At 47.2% G+C, this 25,809-nt stretch overlaps 1 protein-coding gene across 3 annotated transcripts in view; it reads left to right on the forward strand.

The window, feature by feature from the left end:
• Positions 1-794: 794 nt before the first annotated feature.
• The window catches only part of DCAF8 (DDB1 and CUL4 associated factor 8), a 40,577-nt gene continuing 15,562 nt past the window's right edge, over positions 795-25,809 (forward strand). The window contains exons 1-7 of one of the 3 annotated variants that reach the window (XM_043568933.1): positions 795-920; positions 1,966-2,038; positions 14,264-14,338; positions 16,932-17,605; positions 18,540-18,680; positions 20,183-20,277; positions 25,292-25,402. In XM_043568933.1, the coding sequence (XP_043424868.1) occupies positions 14,290-14,338; positions 16,932-17,605; positions 18,540-18,680; positions 20,183-20,277; positions 25,292-25,402 (1,070 nt within the window). In that variant the 5' untranslated portion in view covers positions 795-920; positions 1,966-2,038; positions 14,264-14,289. Of the gene's footprint in view, positions 1,245-1,965; positions 2,039-14,263; positions 14,339-16,931; positions 17,606-18,539; positions 18,681-20,182; positions 20,278-25,291; positions 25,403-25,809 lie in introns of all 3 variants that reach the window. The other 2 variants (XM_043568931.1, XM_043568932.1) reach the window with 2 other exon arrangements.

The following is a 25,809-nucleotide window of genomic DNA, read 5'->3' on the forward strand; positions in this document are numbered from 1 at the left end:
GAGAGATAGGGAAGCTTTGGGGGCCATAATGTGGCCTGACTTACATTTTAGGCCGCCAGCCTGGCTGCCTTCTAACTAGCAAGTCAATCATGGAAGTAGACAAACCAGCTAGGCGTTCATATGTTTATAAGTAACATACAACGCATTCTAATTGGATGGTAATGGTAGAGGTGAATGGGGTCAGGTTCTTGCACCGTGCCCCGGTCAGAATGCCCTGCGCCTCGCAGCAACCTTTCCAGGGATCTCCTGCAAGCTTCCTTCAGGTGTCAGAGCCAAGCAGCGTCCGCCACCAAGCCCATTCTGCGGAACTTGCGACATCCCCCCCCCCCCCGCCTCCCCCTTCGGAGAAACAGCCTCTTGAATCGCTCAGCTGCATCTGAAGCTTCCGAATCCCTTCATTTAAAAATGGGTAAATGGAAGCTCTCGCGGGGAAGCGGGTCTCAAAGGGATTGAAACCACTTAAGGAAACAAGGTCCTCAAAGGAAATGGGGTTTCCACAGGGAGCCTGGCAAGCACTGCCTGTTCCCAGTATTCAAAAACAGGGCGGAAATGGAGGCCGCCCAGGAGGTTGCCCTCCAGTCCGCTGGAAGGGAAATTCGGTTCCACCGCAGCCACAAGTCCGGGAGGCCCCCTACCCCCGCGTCTGCCCGCGGCCGTGCGAGAGGTGCGAGCCCCTCCAAGCACGCCGCGAAAACAGCTTCGCCTCACGGGAGCGCGCACGCGCCCCTTGCTCTGTTTGCCGTTGGCCCTAAGCCCCGCCCCTTCTGCGTCCTCCGCGGAGGGCTGGGAGCCGAGAGCTCGCGCGACCACTCTTCCTTCAGTCTTCTCCAGCACCTCGTCGCAAACGGGGCCGGAAAGCGTGGCGGCGCAGGCGCAAGCGCCGAGAGCGGAGGCGGTGGTGGTGGCGGCCGCTGGCCAGTGTAAGATGGCGGCGGCGTTGGTGGCGGCAGTGGACGGGGCGGCTGGGCCTGGAACAGTCGGAGCAGCCGCTGGCAGAAGGATGACCCAAGACGGGAAGCGGGCTGCTGAGCCTCGTCGGCTCCCGTGCTTGTAACTGCCCCAGCCGGACACCCCCCCCTTGACCTACCCGGTCCGTGTCTCGTTCCGGCTTGGCCTGACCCCCTCGCCCCTGGCCCGCTCCCCTTCAGGATAGATTGGATTCCTTTCCCAAGCTCCCGGGGCTCAGGTCTTCTCCTGGCCCTGACCCGGGTCTCCGCCGGGAGGACTGGCTGCCCTTGCCTCAGGTCAGCCCTGGGGTTGCCCCCAAGAGCCTGCCCCACGGTCCACAGGGACGGCTTTGCTGCTCGGGTGACCCGTTTGGGTGCGCGTGTTTACCCCCTTAGGCTGGGGGAAGCGGTCGCCCTGCGTCTCCCCGTCACCTCGGGGCCACCGCGCAGTGTGCCCCCCTCCCCCATCCCGAGTTCTCGGGCCCAGCACCTTGTACGGAAGGCCGAGGTCCAAGTCAGTTGCCGCCGTCTGGTCTCGCTCCCTTTGTAATACAATTCTCGCAGCTTTGCTTCCCCTCACCCCCAGATCTTCCAGGGCCCCGCAGAACCGTACCATTTGCTCCCTGTTAGTTGGAAAGCATCTGGTGGCTTGAATTTCTGACTCATATGATTGTCGCTGGAGTCTCTGTAAACAAACCGGCACTAACGCTATCACATTCTCTCCGGGATTTCCCCCCCTGCCCTGTGGCTTCTTGTTGAGAGGTTTGGTTATGGGTTAGCAGCGACAAGATTCAGGTTTTCCTTTTAAATGACTTTTAACGTTTTAGCGGAGCTGGGAGATGACTTGCCTGGTTCGTGGTGTTTCTGTAACTGCCTGGGTTATTTATGCAGTAGTCGGACTTACTCTGGTTTTAAACAGTGCGGAGGAGGTCTGAAAAGAAACTAAAATGTATTCACAGATATGTTGTGTTATGGTCAGTAGAGATACTTTTGCCATTTAAACTTTAACTTTTCTCAGCCCTTCAGTGAATCAACCGACCTATTTTCTCAGGAGCTCAGCCTGGCCCAACTTCAGTGATAAAGAAGGAAAGGTGAGTAGGAGTCGAAGGCATTTAAATTCCTGAGCCCAAGACAGACCCTACCCTGATGCCCAAGTGCTGACCACTACAGTCATAAAATTCCTACCCCAGTATCCCAAAGAGTTGGGGTGTTGTTCTTGGCTGTGTTCCAGCTCCGGTTAAATTACTTTGACAAGTTTTACGGGCTGTGGGCGTCTTGACTTTCTGTCCTAAACTGTTGCTGTGTATCTTCAAATAACGCACCCCCCCACCCCACCTCGTTAAGCCTAGAAGGGAATGTGTCCCCCTCTTCCTTTATTCATTTGCCTTGTGTGTTGCTTTTCTGTGGATCGTGTTTCTTACGTTGTTAAAAGCTGGGAATTAGTCTGCCTGAGTTCTCTTCAGCCTTTTGTCAAATCGAGTCTCTTCCCTTCTCAGGGCTTTGCATTGTTATTTGTGTTTGGAGGAGAATCTTCAGCTGCTTGTCCCTGAAAGCTGGGAAGTGGTGCTGGGAGGTCGGCGTCCGAGTTCAGTCCACTTCAGAATGCCAGTTTTGCAGGACATCGTAGTAAAGTTGGGGTTAAAAAAAAAAAACCCAATCAGCTGCTCTTTAATAGCCGGTCTGAAGAATTTGGGGTCAGCCGAGGAATCATCTTGTGCATTCAACAGCACAGGCCAGGGTCAGAGAGGGAGTCAGAACATACTCGTAAACGTAGTTTTTGTAAGACTCCTGGGTTTCTGGTAGCGGAGGATAGTGCTGTGCTTGAAGTCCACGGGATGCGACAGAAGAGCTGAGTGGCTCTGGGAGGGAGGCCTGGCTGAGTCTTCATACGTTCAGGATAGGTAGTAGGTACAGGTTGAGTGGCACACTGCTGAGTTTTGTTCCGTGTGGTGTCCTGATTGGAACATCAGCCGGGCATGTTTGTGTGTCATTGAGACAGATAAGTACAGCCGTTAGAGCTGGACAGATCAGAACTTAACTACTGTACTAAGATTTATTGGCCACGTGACCTTGGGCAAGCTACTTAAACTTGTCGGACTCTTAATTGCCACGTCTCTAAAAGTGGGATAACGCCACTTACCTCCTACAGTCATTGTTGGTCTCGTGGGAGGGAACCTGTGTGAAGCTCTTATATTGTGCCTAGCACATGATAGACACTAAAAAAATGTCTTCTGTTTTCTTTACACATTGTTGCTATGGCTTTGAATAAGGCACGCGCCAGTTTCTACTTCTTTGCCTTCTGCTTTCCAACGTAGTTTCCTTTTTATTTTTTGTGAATCGTTTTTAACTGGTCAGCTTAGATGTCTGCTTTGTAGGCACCCATCTACAGTTATCTTCTGAACATGATTGGAGTCAGTGTGGTGGGGGTTCAAGACCAGAGAACAGCGGAAATAATTAGATGTCCGTGTGTATGTGTCTCTCTAAATAAATGCATTCTTAGACTAAACATCAGTGTATCTCCTTAGTTCATCGCCTCCTTCTCTTGGTCTCTGTTCATGCACACCTGGTCAGCGTTGACACGAGGATTGGAATTCCTTCCCTTGCTGCTTCAGTGTTCACTGCCTCCGCTCCAGCTACCCTGTATGCCTTTTCCTTTTTTGCCTTGACGAGAATACATTTTTTCAAGCTATTGGGCTCTGCAGTGACCCCCATCAATAGATCATCAGAGGCCTAGACCATGAAAAGGTCTCCTTGTTCTCGGAAGTGAGTCTGGGCTAGGGAGCTAGGAGTGTGGAGCGTTTTATTTCATCCCCCCAGCTGGCCCGTCTTAACAGCATGATGGCATAGATGCAGGTTTTTAACCTTCTCTTGTTGGCTTTTCTTCTACATTTTTGGGGGAGGTGAGGGCACATGAAAATTCAAGTGTTGATCACGTCGCAATGAAATCAACTGTATTCATTCAGGCCAGTGACCAAATTAGGCTTGGTCAGCTTTCGTTACCACCACCACCAAAAGTGGACTTGGGTAGAGGGTGTTGAGGTGGACTGAGACTGCATTATTATTATTATTATTATTATTATTTTTTACTGTTTTTATTCATTCATAGAGTGAGAGAGAGTGAGCGAGCATGAGTTGGGGAGGAGCAGAGAGAGACAGAGATACAGAATCTAGAACAGGCTCCAGGCTCTGAGCTGTCAGCACAGAGCCCGACACGGGGCTCGAACTCACGAGCCCTGAGATCATGATCTGAGCCGAAGTCAGATGCTTAACCGACTGAGCCACCCAGGCGCCCTGATCTATTACTTAGGTTTTTGTGAGATCTGGAGATCTGTGTTGGGAGAGGGGTGGGGTGGGAGGAGAAAAGGAGATGTGTTGAAAAAGGTATAACTTTGTTCCTTATTACTCTGTGTGCTGGGTGAGAATCTCTCCTCCCCCAGGGGTTTCACCTTCTGTGCTTCAGGTGACATCTGTGTATATAGTGAACCAGTATTCTTAGTTTGTGGGCCACAACGATAAAATTCTTACTTTTCTGAAGTTATTTTATATTTCAGGGCGTCGCATGAGAATTGTCGCATCTTAGTAGGAAGTATTTCCTAGCATGGCTGAGTGGGAGGGTAGGTATGCTTGTGACTGTGACCTTAGTTCCCACCGCCAGCCTGACAGGGCACTGTATACAGCAGTCTGTGGAATGTATAGGAACCAGTACCAGTGCTGTGATCCTTAGCGTTCACTAGGATCAACCTAAGACAAGCTTGTCTGCAGAGAGAGTAAAAGAAAGCAGCCTTTTTGTGGCCTGTTTAAAACAATACTGACATTTCAAAAGCAAAAGGACTCTAGAAGACATTCTGCAGAAGTGTGCCCTGTTGTGGGAGACTGAGACCTTCGAGTTTCATGCTCTCGGTCCTGTGTTCTATCAGGTGAGTTGCAGTGACTAATTAACCTTTGTTTTCAGGAGATAGATTTGTTTCTGGATTGTTTCTACTGGAGAAAAGTTATTCTAAACATGTCTAGGAATTTTCCGGATTATAAAAGACAGAATTAAGAGGTTTTTTTTTTTTTGCATAACATTGGCATTAAAGTTAGTCGTTAAGACTGAATTAGCTTTTTCTTTTTTAAAAAAACAAATTATCAGTAAGCCAAGATAATCGGCTTACACTCAACCCATTTGGAACCCCGGGCAACTAACTGGAAGAATTGAACCAGCAGTGGACGCGGAGGTAGTGACACGTGTATATCTTCATGTCAAAGCTACCTGCCAATGATTTTAGGTTAGCTTCACAGTAATAATGAAAACTTCATCTTAATGTTTTCGTGCATATAATAGAGGAACTGTGCCACGGTTAGGATTGGTCAGAAATTCTTGTTTACTGATTCAGTTATTTTCTTGGAGAAGAAAGTCCTTGAAAGGTCTTTGAAAGTTAGTGTGTGATGAATTTTGTGACTCGGTCACGCTTCTTTAGAGCAGGCCTTTATCTGTGTCTCTGTAGGACCTGGTTTCTGGGCCAGAAGCCCACTTTCTCAAGTGCTACCTTCACCTCTGGAGTGTGCATGCTAAAGATAAATTAATGAACTGAGTCTGCCCTGAGTTTGCAGATAGGGCCTGGGGAGTGACTAATATGACACAGATGGCATCTTTTTAATGAAATGGAGTATGTGTAATGGATTGGGTTATTGGCGATGTTTTTGGTATCGCGTGTGAGAGGTTAGATTTTTGCTCTTGTCGTTGGTACGGATCCTGTGTAAGGAGGCCTGTCCAAGTTCTAACGTGGAGCATCCATGCTTGCCTCTCATGTCATTTTGTTGTTGTTCTGGTTTTTCTCAGCCATCTGGAAACCTGTCGTAGGATTTACCTCTAGTGGTAGCCAGGAGGCTGTATTCCCCTGGTGTAGTTTAAGCACTGCCACATCATCAGACGTGTTTTTGACCTTATTTTAGGACCCAGCATTAAAACTCTTCCCTCTCACCTAGTGCAGGTAGGAGGGCACTTCTTGAGGTTTTGAGACTTTCCGTTTTACTGTTTTATTAGAAGTTCTATCTTTGGAGCATCACACTTCCATCTCCTTTCCAGCGATTAAAGAACAGTTTGCAGTGTGAGTGCAAAAACTGGTAACGGGGGCTGGATTCTCATGTAAAGGTAAATCATTTCATCGTGGAAACACAGTGGAGTTTCCTTGGAAATGAATTTTCCTTAGAATCATTTAAACTGAGGTAAATGGGCTTAAATGTTGTCATAAAAGGTCCCTTAAGTCTGTTGCCGCAGACAGCACTTAAGGTTTAGAGCGCATTCCTAACATACTCTGAAATACTGTTACTAGAATTAAAGCCAATAAACTGTAAACACAGGACATTTGGAATTACCAACAGGGAGAGGAGGCATTCATCCAAAGGAGGAAAGAAGTTTCTTGTTCATAGTATAGTTGATGCAGGTATTCTTTATTTTCTTCCTCGTCACCTGTGAGGATTGCTTTGAGGTCCTCACCTTGGCCATCCAGTGAGCCTTCAAGAGGGAGAAGAATTCAGAGAGAGGCACCTGGGTATATTGCTTTACCTGTAGTTCGTAGAGCATGGATGCGCTCGAGAGATATTGGCAGATCTCTGAGTCTTTAAAAGGCCAATGAGAACAGGTAAACAGATTTCCTAGACTTAGAACCGTGTCCTCATTTGTGTACAGTGTTTGGAAGATCATTGCTGGGTGGTGAAGACGCCCAGGCTTCTCTAGGAAATGTGGTCTGGAACCAGAAATGAGAAGCCAGAAAGAAAATACACGTACCTCCCAGGTACAGACAAGCTCTTTGCAAAAATGTCTTTAATTCTCTAAACCAGCTTCTGCAGGGTAATGGTATCGTCCCATTTTATAGGAGGAGAAACAAACGTAAAAGTGAGTGGTAGAGGCAGAGTCAGACCCAGGTCCGGCTGACACCAGAAACCCTTCTGTTCTACCAGATTCTGTCTTTAAAAACCGGACTCTTCAGTGCCGAGTGATGAAGCAAATGAGCTCAAAGGAAGAATTCGGTGTTTCTTATAAGAGCGTATCTAAAGACTAAAAGGTCTGTCCACATGACTGCATAAATAAAAACATTTCTGGGGCGCCTGGGTGGTTCAATCGGTTAAGCGTCCGACTTCGGTTCAGGTCACGATCTCGCGGTTTGTGGGTTCGAGCCCCGCGTCGGGCTCTGTGCCGACAGCTCGGAGCCTGGAGCCCGCTTCCGATCCGGTGTCTCCCTCTTTCTCTGCCCCTCCCCTGCTCACGCTCTCTCTCTCTCAAAAGTAAACATTAAAAAAATTAAAAAAAAATACTGAATTGTTTAAACATGGGTCTCAGGTGATGATTGATTGGTAGACTGATGAATTTTTTCAGGAAATAACTAATGGACTCAGCTGAAGAGATAACTGAGTCCTTTTATGATCCTTGAAGAGGGAGGAAATGACATTCTCCCTTCATATCTGAGGTAATTCCATGGACAGCTTCTCTGACTCTTCGAGCCTTTTCTCAGTACGCGTCTTTCTGGGCTTCTCCGTGGCATTTGAAATGGGAATTCTCTCTTTCTCCCTCTCTCTCTACGTGGACCGTCCCCACCTTCTCGAAACCTTTTTAGCTCTTGACTTCCAAGACACCTAGCCCTCCTTATTCCTTCCGCTCTCCTGAGCGTCTTCCTGCCTCCCTCTTACTTCTTTCTCCAAGGGTAGATGTTAACCCGGGATTGTTTCCTCGGACTCTCTCACCTTTCTCGGGTACATACGTTTTTGTTGTTGAGTGAGGTGAAGTTTATAAGGTAGTTGATTTTGAAGCTTCTCCGTGTAAGTCGTTCCCAAGTCTGTATCTCTGACCCTGATTTCTCAAATTTCAGACCCACACTTGTTTTCTGCTCCCTTCCTGACGTGTCGACTTGGATTTTAAACATAAAATCAAATTCATCTCTTCTCCCGCATGGCAGCTTCTCATTTGTGGGATTGACTTCCCTTGGGCACCCAGCCTCAAGCTTGTCTTTTTGACTTTGTGAGCTTCATAACTACCATTGAGCCATCAGTTTTACCTCTACAGGGTTCTCACATCAACTCTCTTCTTTTAATGTCTTCTGCCACCAGCCTAAGACAGGTGCTCATCGCTTTTTACCTCAACAACCATGGCAGCCTTTAAACTGGTTTGTCCTTCCGTTTTTGTCCGTTTCTGTCGGTCTTATTATCCTTGACAAAACAATCTTCCTGATGCCTAATACACACACACACACACACACACACACAAACACACACACCCCTACACCTCCTGCACTCCTTAACTAATCAGCTGTACCCCACCAGCCAGCCAAACCAGACTTGAACATGTTTTTCATCCTCCATGTATTTTCTCATCCTTGTCCTGGTCTTTCTCACCTTTACGCCCTGAAACCCTGTCCTGCCTTTAAAGCCCAGTTTATCTTTTTTGTAACCGTGATTGGTGCTTGGATCACTTGTATCGTAGTTGTGTACTCATTTTTCCTAATCGATGATCGGCTGCAGAGGGGATCATGACTGCCTTGTCTGTATTTGTAGCTCCTGTATTGCCTTGTACGTTGTTGTGTTAGTAGCTTGTCTGTGTGTAGATGGGCCACTGGGTGGTGCCAGAGCCCTATAATCGGGATAAGCAGGGGCAGCTCGAGTGCCGTGCAGTTAGGTTGCCTTGTGCTGTGAAGTCTGCACAACAAAAAACTGATGGACATTAACTTCCCTGACCCGGAAGCACGTAGGGTCTCTTTCTGCTCCTCCGTCCAGCTTACCAGGGGAGACCGGGCAGTGTGGTCAGCCCCTCCAGGCACTTAATAGAGAGTGGCCCAGAACCTGCCCCCCGGGAAACGTGGTTTCTAGTATGAGTTTCAGTTTCCTTGGGGTTATCCTTTGAATTTCAGTGCGTGAGGTCGTCTGATGAATAAACTCCATACCGATGGAGTGTGGCTGGTGGCCGGAGGGTTGGCCAGAAGTGTTTATTGTGAAGTAAAGAAATAGTAAGGTGAGGAGAAAGGATTGAAAATGAGCCATTTCAGCTTGAACTCCACAATTGGGGATGGGGAAAGTAGGACTGGTCGATTCCAGATGGACCGCAGAGCCCAGGGCAAAGAGGTAAATTAGGCCCGTGGATGGAGATTGGCCCTGAACAGCTGTCCCGTGATGGGGGTGTTGGGACGTCTGTCCTCCCAAGAGCAACCCGAGACCGTGTGGCTCTCTGGTAGGTGTTTTACCAATAATTGAAGTATTTCCTACCACTGTTTCTCAGTTTCAGAGGAAATTCTAAAACTTTGCTCCAACTCCGGGTGTCGGTATAGGAGAGCAGGGCCCTTGACTCGCAGAGGGAGGCGCACCACGCCAGGCACCGGAGCGCTCCGGGCTCGTGTGTCGGTGAGCTCGGGTCTCGGTAAAGGGAGCAGTGGCGGTACCGTTTGGAGGAGTAGATGTGCCCGTCGGGCCTATTTTCCTAGCAAAGGAGTTAAAATGAAATTTAGGAGAAATTTGAAAAATAAAAGCAGTAAGTATACAAAATAACAGTACAACCACTGGAACTATTTTGAATTGCTTTCGTTTCTTGATACGTTTAGCTGTCACCAACTAGGTGTTGGGGTCTTTTAGAAGTTTAGGCTTCATCTTGCCTATCTTGCCTTTTTTTTTTTTTTTTTAGTGTTTATTTGTTTTGAGAGAGAGGCAGGGGTAGGGGCGTGGGGGGGAGAGCATTCCAAGCAGGGGACATGGGGCTCAAACTCACAAACTGTGAGATCATCACCGGGGTCGGACGCTTACCCGACTGAGCCACCCAGGCACCCCTCGCTTGCCTTTAATGGTGCTGCTGGTAAGTCACGGGCAGCTTTGGTCACAGTAAAATTCCTCCCACACTTTCTTTTTCAAACAAGAAGACCTGATGTTTTGCCTTCATTTACTGTGGTGTGTTGACCACTTTAGCTGACTTGTTTCTGTCACAGGCTTGAGAATTTAGTATTTAAAAAAAAGAAATTGTTTTTTTAGTGTTTATTTACTTTTGAGACAGCGAGAGACAGAGCATGAACGGGGGAGAGTTAGAGAAAGGGAGACACAGAATCCGAAGCAGGCTCCAGGCTCCAAGCTGTCAGCACAGAGCCCGATGCGGGGCTCAAACTCACAACCCGTGAGATCATGACCTGAGCTGAAGTCGGATGCTTGACCGACTGAGCCACCCAGGCGCCCCATGAGAATTTAGTATTTTTAATTTTTAATGATTATCCTTTACATTTTGCCCAACTTCTTCCCCCTGCCTCCTTTCTCTCATTCTCTTTCGTTTGGCCAAATTTATTGAGGAATCATTCACATACAGTAAAATCTATGCCTTTTTTCAGTGACCTGTTCTGTGGACTCTGACAAACGCATACTCACATAACACCACCACCCACGGTCGAGGCGGACAACAACTCCGTCGTTTCTAGAAGTCTTCTTGTGCCTGGTCGTTGTCCATTCTCCACCCCCATCCAGCAACCACTGATCTGCTGTCTGTCCCCGTAGTTTATCTTTTCTAGAATGTCCCATGAGAGGAATCCTGTTACGTAGCTGCTTGAGTCTTGCTTTTTTGACTTAGCATGACGTATTTGCGACCCGTCCTCGTTGCTGTGTGTGTCAGTAATCCACTCCTTTTTATTGCTCTGTAGTAGTTTATTGTGAGAGAGAGAGAGAGAGAGAGAGAGAAAGCGTGAGTGGAGGAGGAACAGAGAGAGAATCCCAAGCAGGCTCTGCACCGTCAGCCCAACGCAGGGCTCCAGTTCACAAACTGCGAGATCATGGCCTGAGCTGAAGTGGGACGCTTAATCGGCTGAGCCACCCAGGCGCCCCCACAAAGTACTCTCGTACACTGTATTAACTGCCTCTTTGCTTGGTTTTTAGTTAGTATTTTGTCATATATTTGGTTAAAACTTTAAGGCCTTTTCCTTAAGACAGGAGAGATCTAGGTCACTGGCCTTTCTTGGGTAGAAATTAAAATGACACCTGGATCTTTTTCCCCCATCCCCCAGTAGTTTACTCTTTAACCTTCTGTTTGGCAGGGGTTATGGTTATTTTTAGAGTGTAGGCAGCAGGGCTAATCTAATTAAACTCCCCCAGCTACCTGGGACAGTGAGCTCATCAATCAGCTCCTCCGAGCTCAGATTCGTTTGCTCTGGACTGAATTTTACATGGAAATTGATCAAGGTAAAAGCAGTGGATTTGCTGGGAATGTAGTGCATTAAAAAATGAAGAAAGCAATTTATGTTTGGGTCAAGTAGGGTCCCTAGCCTCTGATTATAAAATAACCATCATCTTTGATGGCGGCGGAGACTCTAGAGCGGTTCTTATACTTGAGACCTAGGGCCCTGTCATAGCATCTTAGCCTGTTTTCAGTTGGACACTTGAGTTCCTGCCCCAGAGTTGAGATGGCGTTAAACTTCTTCATTCTGACAGAAATTTATATGATAAGAACAACAACTCCTTTCCAAAGTGATTGTATTTTATTGTCATCATTTCTTGGCTTTTTAAAAAAGTGGTCCTCCTGAGGGGGAAGGTGTGCACCCAGAGGGGTATGGAATGTGGTCCGGTGGTGTATAGAGAAAGAATGTTGGAATTTTTTTCCCGCTACAAACATTAAATGTAATATTTAATGTGAATCGGTTAGATAACGTGTATGTACATGCACGCACACATATTCAGGATTCATGGTAAAAATTTTCACCGATAGGGGTTTATAATCCGTTTTGAGACCACTGCTCCAGAGCGTCCTTCTGCAGAACGTTTAACGTAGAATTCTGCTTATCTCGACCGTCTCTGGAGTTAACCACTACTGTTTTACAAAAAGAGAAAAATGAAGCCTCAGGAAGGTTAAGTAGCTCATCCAAAGTCAGAAAGGATGCTAATGGCTTACTCATGCTGCAACCCTGGACTAATTTTCAATCTACAACTAATTTTGCTAAACTCCATGGCCCCTAAGATGTGACCTTCAGAAGCTATCTGCCTTCCAAGTCCGTGATTAAACAGAGTTGGCATAAGCATTCACGGGGTTGTCCCTGTTTCTGAATTTAGCGATACGTTCCGTCAGCTTTCTTCCTCACGAAGAAGATCTCATTTTGCAAGAACCGTAAGCCATTTTCCCCGGACGACCAGCTCTGCAGCCTGGGGTTGAACCGTGAGGCCCTGCTCTCCCCCTCGCCAAGCTAGGAGCTCTGGCTTCTCCTGGCCCCGGAGGCCGGGAGCGCGGCTGTGTTTTCAGGCACCGACCTGAGTCTGCAGCTCAGGCCGTCTGGGCCTCTGGAGGAGTTGGTGCAGTTCGGGCTCGAGAAGGGGTCTCCGGAGCCACTTTCTTCTTTGGAGGTGGATGATGGTGAGGTGGAAAGTAGGGGCCGGTTGAGAGGTTTGCTCCTGGAGGTCAGAAACCTCAGGTCTCTCCTCAGTTGACCATCATCACGTGTGCTTATGACCTGAGGTTTTTAATCTTAAAGTAGCACAGCTTGTTTTCCTTACCCTGCGGGACTTTTGCAGTTTAAATAGAATGGATTTCAGCCCCGGGTGGGGAAGAAGATGCTGCGAGATGCTAAAGAGTAGAAACAGGGACTGCTGCCAGGAGAGGCCGGTGCTGTGTGCAGAACGCTCACAACACGCCGCCTCCGAGCAGCAGCGGGAGGAAACCAGCCGGCCCCGCGGACCGCTCTTCGCCCGTCGTTTTCCGCGCGGCTTCACAAATCTGTGCTTTGTTGGCATTGTCTCCCAGCACCCTTCCAGGTCCTTCCCCGGACTCGGCCTTGGTCCTGCCTGTGCATTATTTCCACCCCCCGCCCTGGGCTGCGGAGCGAGCCTTGGGCAGCTGTCTCTTGGCAGGGGACACTTGCTGAAGCAACTTGGATTTCTGTAGAGGAGAGTAGGGGGTAAGGATGCGGGCGGGGCTGCTTCTGGGATAATTGTTATGGGAATGAAAGGGCTGTTGAAAGATTAGAAGCCAGTGTGCCTGGGTACGAGGACCGGAGTCATAATCATACTTTGTCTTTTACCAGTGCCTTTTGTCCAGGCACTGAAAGGGCTTCACAAAATTCTAGTCTGAATAATATTATTCTTCGCTCTTTGGAATTTGCTCGAGGTGGGAGTGAGGCTCTGTAAAAATAATGAACGTGTTATAGTGGCATAAGAGGAAAAAAAGCTAGGTACCCCGGTTCCCAGACAGAGCTTTGCCGAAAAGATAAATCTGGTGAAAGTTGGTGGAGTTAGGTGCAATAATGTTTGCTGTTTTATGAAACGGACTGAGATGGAAACGTCACCCTCTTCTTCCCCAGCTTTGTACTCGGTGACTTACTTGTAAGAGGAAGAAAGAAACCTTAGGTTCTTTCTTGGGGGCAAGGCGCTCCTTGCTCCTGAATTCTAATTCGGCTTTGCTTCTTGTCGTCCTTAGTTAATGTCTGTGCCTGTAAGTTTGAAGCTAGGCATCTGAGCAAACAAAGCCCAAGCTCTCGCCCCAAGAGCTTGGTCTCTTCTGTCTCTGTTGACTTGTGTGTAAGATGATATTCAGAGTCTGGCCCTCTGCTTCATGTTATGAAGATGGTGTTTCATAAAATTTATGGACACATCTGACTGAATTTACAGCAGAAGATTCCTGCCTAGAGGGCAATGCTGAAGCTAGCTTTTTGTGTTCAGGCTCTCTGCTTGTAGTACCTCTCACTGGATACATGCCTGCTGGTTCAGGTTTTATTTCAGTTCCTTCCTTTCCATCTGAAAAATCATTGCCAGTTACTCAGGTAAAGAGATAGCAGTTGACCTCCCAAAGATACTGCCTCTTTATGGAATTTAGACATGGGGGAGGGGGGCCTGATAGGATTTTCAGCAGCTGAGAAGCCCTGTTGAGCACAGACTCAAAAAGTTTTTTTTTTTAAAGCTTTAAAAAAAAAGTTCACTTATTTTGAGAGAGAAAGCAGGAGTGGGGGAGGGGCAGAGAGAGAGAAGTAGAGAGAGAATCCCAAGCAGGCTCCGTGCTGCCAGCACAGAGCCCAGTGCGGGACTCAGTCTCACAAAACAGGAGATCATGATCTGAGCCGAAATCAAAGAGTCGGACGCTTAACCGACTGAGCCACCCAGGTGCCCCCCAAGATATTTTTTAAAGTAATCTCTACTTTAAACCCCCAACATGGGTTTGAACTTAACCCCTATATCAAGTGAGAGTCACATGCTCCAGGGACTGAGCCAGCCAGGCACCCCTCAAAAAGTCATTTTTATGAAAACGATAAAGGCTGTGCGTTGTTAAATCTCCTGTCCCTTTTCTCTTCTCTCCCAGACTATTTCCTAATTGTTTCCTTGTCTTCCTCTCCTAAATGCAGGCTGGCTACGGTAAACATCGCTCAAGATGTCCAGCAAAGGGAACGGCGCAGAAGGCAAAACAGACTTAGCCAACGGTAAGGGGCCACCTGAGGGTCTCCTCCTCCCCCAGGGAAAGTGGAGGCCTGGAGTTTAGTGGAGGGAAGGACATCTTTCCTAAGAGTGGACCTTTCCTGCACTGTTTTGTGTGTAGGAAACAAGGAGTTGTGGGAAGGTGCGTTTCCCCACTTGTGATGAGAGGTCTCTTTCTGTGGTAGCTTATAGTTCGATAGAGCTAGTGGACGACAGACGGAGTTACAGCCTGGACCGACTGGAGTCAGGGCTTGCTTGCTTGCTTTGTAGGGTCTTGGCAAGTGTTAAATCACTGGGTCGAGGGCAGGTTTGAAGGTAGAATGTCGGGATTTTGACATGGGTTATTCAATCAGTGCTTGAACCCTGAGCCAGCTTCTTAACTGAGAAATGTCCTTCAAATGCATAGAATTGGGCAGCACAAGAGTCTAGCGTTCCTCAACACCTTGCGGGCCAGGACTACAGGCTAAATTCTAGTTGATGTGATTGGTGGAACAGTGAAGCGGAGTAAGGAAAAGTGAGATTTTTAAAAAATGCTGTGTATTGCTCCTTTGTTCCCTTCTTATCATTGCTGTTCATTCATCTTCTTTCTGTGAAAGACAGTGGTTCAGATTTTTTGCTGGGCTTAATTGAAAAGTTCAGGGTTCTAGAGTGGTTTGGAATTTGGCTGTTAGCCAGATCGGGGATTAGCGGGCTATGGCCAGCAGACCAGATCCAGCCTGCCGCTGTTTTTGTAAAGTGTGTTGGAACACGGTCACGTCCCATTCGTTCACATGGTGCTTACGGGTCCTTTTGTGCCGTAACAGCGGCATCGCGTACTTGCGACAGGGCCCTTTGTAGAAAAAATTTGCCAGCCTCTGGGCTAGATCTTGGTCATCGACTGTTAGGGTCATCTTGCTGAGCTCGCGATTTGCTCTGGCCCTTAACTTAATCTGGTAGAGCCCCCAAGTCATCTTGATTTGTTAATCATAATTTTAACAGTAAATGCTAGGATTTTCGGTGTTTACATTTTCCTTCTGCGTAGAAGCGAAAGTGTGGTATTTCGGCCTTTCTCGCCACTCCCAGTTTCAAAGCCAATTGTGTGTCAGAAACCACAACTACTAATCTTTCTCAGCATCCACAGCAGTCTCAGCAGATGCAGTTCCTAGGAGAAAATTGCTGCACTTTTCCCCTTTTTCTTCCAGTTCCTGCACCACTTGTTTTCGTGCTGGGATCTTAGTTGGGGTGCTTTTCTGAAAAGAGCTGTTGATGTGTCTCCCAGCCTTCTGTCACTGCTTGAACCAAAGTGCTTGTATTGTTCATCTGTTTTCTGTGTTGGGTTTTGCCTCAGAGTTCGTTGTGAAGGGGTTCCGTTGCCGCAAAGATTTTTAGAAATTGCCACTCTGCTCCAGGTGACTAAGCGGTCAGGCACTGCTTTGAACCCTTTAAATGTCATCGTGGGGTTGGATAGCTCATACCAGAGTCGCCCATCGCTGGTCTGCTTTTCCTAACAGCCTTCACTTCTGGTAAGGTAAAATTTGGCATCATCAGGAAAGGAGGCCGTGAACGGTGTTCAAAATCCTCATTCCCTCCTTCCTTTCTTCACACCTCGGCTTCAGTGTGGAAGCTGCGGCCGTATTGGCTCTAGCACATTGCCAGAGTGCTCGCTGAAATAAGACCTGGCTGTCGTTGGGAGAATGCAGTGTCTCATTGTCGGGGGTTAGATTGGTCCAAGTGGCCCGGTTCTTTTACGGCCACCAACATGGCAGACTGGAAAACGTGGTGAACTTCCCTTCCCGGGTGCCACTCTGGTAGCGTTGCTTGTCATCAGTTTTGCGTGTGCTTCCTGGTAAAACTCTACCTCAGGGTAGAGTTCCAATAACTAGATGTAGTGTTAACGTTATTAAATTAATGGAAGTTATTAGAACACATTTATTAGCGAACAGCGAACCAGGAACCCAGGACCACAGTTACCGCATGTCCCTTCTACCTTCTTCTGGATTCTTAGTGGACTTTAAGACCTCAAGGGAAGAAACTGGGATTTAGGAGGTGGGAGGTGGTGGTACTTCCTTGAAGTAGGAAATCGTTCTTCTCTACCGCCACTGTCAGAATGATTTTAATCTGTTTTCTGCCTTCCTCTAAGAAGATGGAGGTGCCAGCTGTTGCTGGGAATGGCTGTTCTTTTTTTTTTTTTTTTTTTTTTTCCTATTTGACTTAATTGTTTGCTGTGCTTAATAGACGTGTGTCCAGCAGAACAGAGCTTAAGGTAGTTGTATCAGATGTACTTGGACTCCACCTGGCTGTGCTTTGCTAGAGAGAGGTGGTGGTGGGGAGGGGGAGTTATCAGACTCTTGGGCTGCCCTGTGGTTTTCCACTTGGGTTGAAGCACCTTTGTTTGCCTGTGGCTTTGATCTTAATCTGTCCAGTTTCTTGTCCTATACGAGACTCCCCCCTCAGAAGGTAGTCTTTATGGTAAGCACTTGAACAAAAGCACGTTGACCAGAGTTGGTTTCTGGATCCTTGGGCGTGATGATTTCTTGGACCGAGGAGGGAACATCCTTCTGATCACTCTCCCGTTTCCTTGTTTTCCCCCTCGCCCGCCCATTCCTCACTACCATGCAGGAAGCCTGTCTAGCAGTCCAGAGGAGATGTCTGGCGCTGAGGAGGGGAGGGAGACATCCTCAGGCATTGAAGTGGAAGCCTCAGACCTGAGCTTGAGCTTGACTGGGGATGATGGTGGCCCCAACCGTGCCAGCACAGGAAGCCGGGGTACAGATACGGAGAGCTCAGGTGAAGACAAGGACTCTGACAGCATGGAAGACACTGGCCATTACTCCATCAACGACGAAAACCAAGTCCATGACCGCTCAGAGGAAGAAGAGGAAGAAGAGGAGGAGGAAGAGGAAGCGCACCCTCGGCGCCGTGTCCAGCGGAAGCGGGCCAACCGTGACCAGGACTCATCAGATGATGAGCGGGCCCTGGAGGACTGGGTGTCTTCGGAGACATCCGCCCTGCCTCGACCTCGGTGGCAAGCCCTTCCTGCCCTTCGGGAGCGGGAGCTGGGTTCTAGCGCCCGCTTTGTCTATGAGGCTTGTGGAGCAAGAGTCTTTGTGCAGCGTTTCCGCCTGCAGCATGGGCTCGAGGGCCATAATGGTTGTGTCAACACCCTGCACTTTAACCAGCGCGGCACCTGGCTGGCCAGTGGCAGCGATGACCTGAAAGTGGTGGTTTGGGACTGGGTGCGGCGGCAGCCAGTGCTGGACTTTGAGAGCGGCCACAAAAGCAATGTCTTCCAGGTGAGGCAAGGGAGCAGGACAGCCACTGGGAAAGTCAGGCAGGAGTTAGACAAGCCTGAGGTGCTTGGAGCGGGAGCAGACAGTGAGTCTGGACTGGCCTCAGGGCTCAGTCGTGTCGTGGCTCCCTTGATCACTTAGAGGAGTTAAATACGCTGAAAGAGCCATGACCGCCTTTCATTCTTCCCAAGCCTGGTGGCGGTCAGAAGCCTCGTCATAGGTCGGGTGCTTGGAAGTCATCAGGAAGGTACCCAGGGGACCCTGATAGAAGGCATCCATCTAAGAGCAGAGGCTCTTGAGCCAGACGGGGTTCCCATCCTGGCCCTGCCCCCTCGCTAGCTTTGTGATCTTGGGCAAATTCTGTAATCTCCGGCTTCAGTTTGTGTATCTGTAACGTGGAGCTAGAAACAGGATCGTGAGGATTAATACGGAAGCTGAGCAGTCTAGAATCCTGTCTTGTACTTAATAAACGTTTGATGAATATCTGTTAGTATTGTCCTTCTCGTTTACTCATCAGCCCCTCCATCATACTGCAACTAGCATTGATTCCTGGGTGGGAGCTCTTCTGCGGAGAGAAGGCACTGGTTGCCTTTGTAACAAGTTTCCCTTTGCTTCCTGAATCAAGATAGACTTTCCTCCTCTTTTCCTTACGGTTCTCCCCTCGTAGGCGTAGCCCTAGTTCACCTGAGCACTAATCCTGTGCCAGTTCAGCCTTCCAGAGTCACCTGCAATGCCGTCTTCTATCAGAAGGTTTTCCTCCCTCTTCTTTAACTCTTGGAAGAAACGGGATTTGAGCCAAGGGTATAAGGCTAGGAGAGCCAAGTTTCCAACCGTTGCCCAACAGAAGGGATGGGGTGGGGCCGTTATCCCGTTTTTCCCTCTCAGATTCACCTCCTCAATTTCTTTTGTGTATCCCTTTTTGTCATTAACGTTCCAGGCCAAGTTCCTTCCTAACAGCGGTGACTCCACCCTGGCCATGTGTGCCCGTGACGGGCAGGTGCGGGTAGCAGAGCTGTCTGCCACACAGTGTTGCAAGAACACGAAGCGTGTGGCCCAGCACAAGGGAGCGTCCCACAAGGTAAGTAAGCTCTCGCCCCCACGGTTGTGTGGTCCAGCTCCTCAGCCCCGGATCTCAGCCAAGGCCTTCGTAGATCTCTGCCCATTGTGTCCCTTCTGTCGTGGACACCTGCCTCACTTCTCTCAGTCCTAAAATTTGTAGCTGGAAAGGGAGAAAAAGCAGCCACCCTAAACTTCTTGGAAGGCAAGTGTTTGAGAGCTCTCTGGATCTTGCACGTGTCGCATTCAGTTGATGAAGCCGAAGCCGACCCACGGTTGCTTTGGAAATCCTTGAGGTCTCCTGCGGCTTCCAAACTTCTTAAATCTACTTCGATTGTATCTAGAACATCTTAACGGCGCCAAAGCCCTAGTGGTCGGCTCCTCGCATGTGAGAGCACCAACTTTTTGCCCAGGTCTCAGGGCACAGACAGCACTATTTCTGGAAGCCCTATTTAGAACTGGGAATATAGGACAGACAGTCATGGGGGCAGCCAGTGAGGAGCTGCGAGCTGCCTAGTCTCAGAGTGGTCATACTGTGGGGGGGGAGTGGCCCGCTTTTACAAACCCTAAGCTAATGCGTATCCTTTTCTAGCCCAAATGGCTCGGAAAATATGAAAATTACCTATTTCTTTGATTCTTAAGCCTACCCCAAACCTGCTAGTTAGCTAATTTTTAGAACTACGATGTAAGAGAGTGACACTTGGGCACCATTTTTCTGCCCACCCGAGAGCGGAATTGATTTTGAGAATGAACGTTAATGGCTGACGTTTTTCTTTGGTATTGTTACTCAGATCCCTTGAGGACTTAGTTGAAAAAGCAAAACTCCTGTCCTCTTGACTTGTATGGGATCAACAAGCTCTAACTAATTCACACACAACAAGAGAGAATGGGTTTATTAGTTCTTTTCCCGGGGTTTTGTAACAAAACAGCTAGGCAGCTTTCTCGCTTAGGTATTTAGTTAGTTAGTTAGTTAGTTATGGGACAGAGGGCACAAATGAGTGAGGGGCAGAGAAAGAGAAAGAGAGAAGTTGGGGCTCACCTGGGGCTTGTGTTTTACCCAAAGCAGGGCTCATGCTCACCCGAAGCAGGGCTTGAGCTCACCAGATGTGGAACTAGAACTCATGAACTGTGAGATCATGACCTGAGCCCAAGTCAGATGCTTAACGACTGAGCCACCCAGGCGCCCTCTTGAGATATTTAAAATGCAGTCCTTCCCGGGGTGCCTGGGTGGCTCAGTCAGTTAAGCATCCGACTTCGGCTCAAGGGTCATGATCTCACAGTTCATGAGTTAGAGCCCCCCTTGAGGCTCTCTGCTGTCAGCATGGAGCCCACTTCAATCCCCCGTCTCCCTCTCTCTCTCTGCCCCCCCCCCCACTTGTGCACGCGCACACACACTGTCTCTATCAAGAGTAAATATTAAAAAGTAAATAGTAAATAAAATGCAGTCCTTCCTAAAGATAAAGAATCAGGATGGCCCTGATTCTAATCTGCAGAAACCTCATCCTTTCTTTTTTTCTCCTTCAGTTGGCCCTGGAACCGGACTCTCCCTGTACGTTCCTGTCTGCAGGTGAAGACGCCGTTGTTTTCACCATTGACCTCAGACAAGACCGGCCAGCTTCGTAAGTGTAGCAGTAGATATTTTTACATCACTGGACCTCTTGGCCTTGAAAGTACCCTACGTGTCCTAGGTAATACCCACCTCTCCGGTCAGTCCCCAGAGTCCCTCTGTGCCTATGCTAAGAAGCAGATGGAGGTTTAGGGCAATTCCTCACTTCTTTGTTGTTGTTTGTCTGTTTCTCAGCAGTGTAGCACTGTTCATGTGTACTTTTATTTCCAGAACGAGATTCAGTCATCTTACGTGTGAGCTTGAATAACTTGTTGATCTCCTCTCCGTTCACTTGGGTGCCACTCAGCTCGCCCACAGGAAGCGCATCACCCTGCAGGGCAGCTGAGAGATACGGTCCTATGTAGTTTTCAGTTATTTATAGAAACATGTAAACAAATGATAAATCTTGAACAAAAATATTGGTAGCTATAATAGAGTTCTGTCTTATCACAGCTCATTTGTACATGAATTTGAGACTCGTGATTAATGATTAAACCCTCATCAGCTATGTGATCTCATAGAAAGAACATAGCATCTTGCTTGGATCTGGACAGACCTGGGTCAGATTGCGACTCAGGCACTACTAGTTATGACCTGTCTGACTTTTCTGAACCTCAGTTTCTTCAGTCTGACTTTGGGCATAGTCAGTTTATCTTACTCTCTTGTCTCTGAGGGTTATTGATAAAGGTGCTTGAAGCCCCAGCATCGTGTCTGGCACTGTGTTTGGAACTGATTATATTATGGCTGCTAATTATTTTACTGTGTTAGAATTTTAGTTCTTATAATAAACAAGTACACCTTGTTTAAAAATTTCAAATAATAGAGTATGTGGGCAAAATGTATATGCTTCTTCATGCACATCTCCCCCACCCCCACTTTTCTAGCTATTGGTAACCGTTGTTAAAAATTTTGGAATACCTTTCCAATCCTTTTTTATACTTTTATGTATCTTAATATATACATAGATGTTTCACCCATGTATATATGTACGTACATACACGTAGGATTCTGCAATTTGCTTTTTTCATGTTATAATGTGTTTTTGGAGTTCTTTCTACATCAGACCATAAAGGTCTACTTTACAGCATTGGTGTAATACAGTTTATTTAATTGCTACCTTGTTGATGGATTATCTAGATTTTTTATTGTCTTGTTAGTCTTAAAAATCATAACAAATTTTGGGGTGCTTGGCTGGCTCACTCAGTAGAACATGGGACTTTTTTTTTTAATGTTTATTTTGAGAGAGTGTGCACACGCACGCGCGCACATACACACACACACACAGACACACACACACACAAGAGCTGGGGAGGGGCAGAGAGGGGGAGAGAGAGAGAGAATCCCAAGCAGTCTCCACGCTGTCAGCACAGAGCCCAACTCTGTCAGCACATGAGCCGAATTCACGAATGTGAGATCATGACCTGAGCCAAAACCAAGAGTCAGACATCTAATGGACTAAACCACCCAGGCGCCCCTAGGGAATATAATCTTAAGGCTGATTATTATTAGACTTATTTTTATTTTATTTTTTCTTTCTTTTTATTTATCTTTTTAAGTAAGCTCTATGCCCACCATGGAGCTTGAACTCCCGACCCCAAGATCAAGTCATATGCTCTCCCAACTGAGCCAGCCAGGCACTCCAGACTTTTATTTTTAGAAAGGTCACTATAGAAAAGGTTGTCTAGAAAGTGGAAGAATTTAAAAAATGTTTTAGGCTTGTAGAAGGGATGTGCTGTACTTCTATAAACCTTCAAGAGAATGAAGATTGGGAGATTATGGGTTTTATTGGAAGGTGAACAGGCCTGGGTGACAACAGATCTGCCTTCTAGACTAGCTTGCAGTTGTTTAGTTGTGAGGAAATAAATTAATTTCTTGATCTGCATGTTTGTGGTTTTCATTTTAAAGTTCCAGAGTAGGGGCAGGGGGAGAAACGCAGAGGTGAAGCAAATGGGCTGAGTTTGTTCGGTCTGCTCTGGTAGAGAGCTGTGAGGCAGGTGGGAGAGAGCTTATCCTGTGCGTCAGGTCCTAGGAAAACCACTGTGAGGCCACAAGGAGTTGGGAGCCCAGTACTGGGCAGAACAGATGAGTGTGTTAGCTTACTGGATTTGGAATGAAATGATGTACACGGTGGCTCTGGTGTGAGCAGTGATAGATGGGGAATGTAGGAGAAACTTCACGTAGGAGCAGGCCCAGATTCTGGATTTGGGGAATCAGGGACTGTGAGTTTTCAAAAAGTTTTTGCTTTAAGGATTGAAATAGTAGCGGAAAGCTTGACTGAGGTGGGGAGCTGAATGGCTGGAAAATCCAAGCTATTCTTAAGTTTAAGCTGGTACGTGAACATCCACTTACATCAGAGACGTTTTTGTGTGAAGCTGGCGTAAGGGGAACTTTTACGTATTTATGATAGCTGCGTCTCTGGAAGCTGGTGGTATTGGCCGACCTCTTAGGAAAAGAGTTGGCTTTGGAGCTGTGGATGGGATATTCGTTTAGCCAGTGGCAGCCAGTTTGAGATCTTCTTCAAAGGAATTCTTTGGTCTGACTGGTAATTATTTTCCTTTTTTTAAAATTTTTTTGCTGGAACATACCTGCTTACTAAAAAACTGCAAATTGTATAGCGAAACTTAGTAAATTTGTTTCCTGTGTTTTTGTGTGCTGCCTCCTCCTAATGTGAAAAACATTTTTCCCCCTGCTGCCATCGCGATTAATCATTGAAACAATTTTTTTTTAAGTTTTTATTTAAGTAATCTCTACACCCAACACGAGACTTGAACTCACGACCCCAAAATCAAGAGTTGCATGCTCTTTCGACTGAGCCAGCCGGGTACAAGATTAATCATTTTTATAGCATATCTGCTAGTTCCCCAGAGGGCCCAAGGTACTCTGCATTTATCCACCGGGAGAGAGAATTCTTTGTTTCAGGTGAATAAAGTGAAGCATTAGAAAGATTGAGTTCTGTCAGGATTACAGGACAGTGAAGCCCTATTTCATAACCTGTCCTTTTTTTTTTTTTTTTTTTTTAAAGTTTATTTATTTTGAGGTGGGGAGAGACAGAGAGAGAGGCAGAGAGAGACTCCAGCTCGCACCCAGAGAGCCCCATGTGGGGTTCAAACTCCCAAACTGTGAGATCAGGACATGAAGTGAAGTCAAAAGTCGAAAGCTTAACCAACTGAGCCACCCACGTGTCCCCAGGTTTCTTCCTTTTGCTTCCACGTGGTCACCTTTATATTTGTCTGACCCTCTCCTTCTGAAGGTCCAAACTGCTGAGAAAATGGAATGGTCCTGTGAAAAGCAGCATCTGCTCGTTCTCCCTGTCTACAGCCCGATTAGACGGGGCACCCCGGTGGCTCGGTCAGTTAAGCGTCCAGCTCTTGATCTTGGCTCAGGTCATGATCTCTTGCTTCATGAGTTTGAACCCTGTGATGGGCTCTGAGCTGACAGTGCATAGCCTGCTTGGGATTCCTTCTCCTCCCCGCCCCCGTCCACTTGCGTGCTCTCTTTCAAAAAAACAAAAACAAATGATTAGAGCTGTCTCTTCTCCACTGCTGGTTTTATTCCTTAAACTCTTTTTGGAGTGTTTTCTACCTTGTGTTTTTGAGGGTTGTGTATGTGTGTGTATTTCCTAACGACATTCATTTTTCATGATTTCCATCTACTGTTTTAATGAAAGGTTACAGAGATTTTAAAATCAAGTAAAATCTCTCCACTTTGCTTAGCGCATTTCTAGGCTGGAGTGACTTTGACCAGGCAGAGAGGATGCTAAAATCATTTCTTTACCAAGAAACTCGTTGTCATGGTTATATTTCTTTCAGTTTCCATAGCAACAAGATGAGCAAAACTCTAGAATTAAAAACGAAAGCTAGAACCCAGCCCTTTCCTTCCCAGTCTTTCATTTCCTGTAAATTTACTAATCTCTGTGATGTCACATTTGACTGGCTGGACACTTAGACCCGGGAAGCCATAGTGCCACCTTTAAGCTGGGACAGAATAGAATTATTTAGTCCGAGTCTTCTGGCTACAACTTCAGAATTTTAGAGAGTTTCCTCAGGACCCCCGTACCCTCCTAAGGGCTGCCTTTTGTGGTACAATCAGAGGAGTAATTTAGAGAGGATTAGCCAGCCTTGTAGACAGCTGTCTTCTTAGGAATCTCCTCTCCTAGCTCACTTCGGGTAAAGGAAGAATGCTGGTTTCCTCCGGGCTGTCCCTGTGCCAGGAAACTGTGGCTTGTCAGTCTTCAGTGTGCATGTTTAGAGCTGGGTTGTGACACTTCTGTGGAATCCGGGAGACAGATTTAACCCTAAGGTCCCTTCTGGCCACTGTTTTCATGATTGGTCCTCTTGCTGACTGCTCCCAGATGATTGGGAGGGTGTTTTTATCTAGGACGGGAAGGTGTGGGCAGGGTCGTCATGTTGGGCTCCAGCTAAACTGACACCACCTGGGGAGCAGTACTTTTGCGTACGGGTACCTTACATGTCTTGGGGAACACCGGAAAATGACTTCACTACGCATTTGTTTTTCCATTCCTCAAAGTAGCATTTATTAAATATATGTGGAAGTGATTTTGTCTTGTTCTTGTTCCAGTGTTCAAAACTAACAAAACCACTTTTTCCGTTTCTAAGTATTTATTTATTTATTTATTTATTTATTTATTTATTTATTTAGAGAGAACATGCACAAACATGTGAGTGGGGGCGGGGGAGGGGGGGGGTGGGGGGGGAGAGAGAGAGAGAGAGAGAGAAAGAGAGAGAGAGAGAGAGAGAGAAAGAATCCCAAGCAGGCTCGTCGCTGTCAGCTCAGCGCCTATCACCGGACTTGAACTCACGAATCGTGAGATCATAACCTGAGCAGAAATCAAGAGTCAAATGCTTAACCGACTGAGCCTCCTGGTGCCCCAAGACCACTTTTTTCTTTCTTTCTCAATCAGAATCTGGTTTCTTCGTAGCTTTGTCTGCATTACTCTCTGCTCTCTCTTGCCATGACCATCTGGGTATTTTCGAGAATATAACTTTTCTACTTTTCTACTCTTAAAGGAAACTGGTGGTGACAAAAGAGAAGGAGAAGAAAGTGGGGCTCTATACGATCTATGTGAATCCTGCCAATACCCACCAGTTTGCAGTGGGTGGACGAGATCAGTTTGTAAGGTGAGTCTGGCTCCTTTGTGTCTCTGAGGAGTTTGAGACTTGACGCATTGGCTGCCGCCAGGTGTCTCTTGTGGGAATGTGTGAATGGCCTAGGAATCCATTGCCCGCCATCTTGAGTTTTTTATCGTCTTCAAAGAGTATAAGCTCCTTCTGAGGCATTCTGTTCCCTAATGTAACAGTCCTGACGTGGGGGGTGGCGAGTGGCTTACCATATTATAGAGATGATCAAGTTTTAAAGAAGTTTGATAAATTGGCCAAGGTCCCTACAGAGCAGCTGAGACATAAACCCAGGTTTACTAGCAAATGCTCTATTGGTAAATATTTTCCACCATTTTTCATGTATAAGTTAACATGTACTAAAAATTTTGAATGGTTTCACGTACAGATCTGAGTGGGAGTTCTCACTG

Source organism: Prionailurus bengalensis, chromosome E4 (assembly GCF_016509475.1).
Source record: "Prionailurus bengalensis isolate Pbe53 chromosome E4, Fcat_Pben_1.1_paternal_pri, whole genome shotgun sequence".
Lineage (NCBI taxonomy): Eukaryota > Metazoa > Chordata > Mammalia > Carnivora > Felidae > Prionailurus > Prionailurus bengalensis.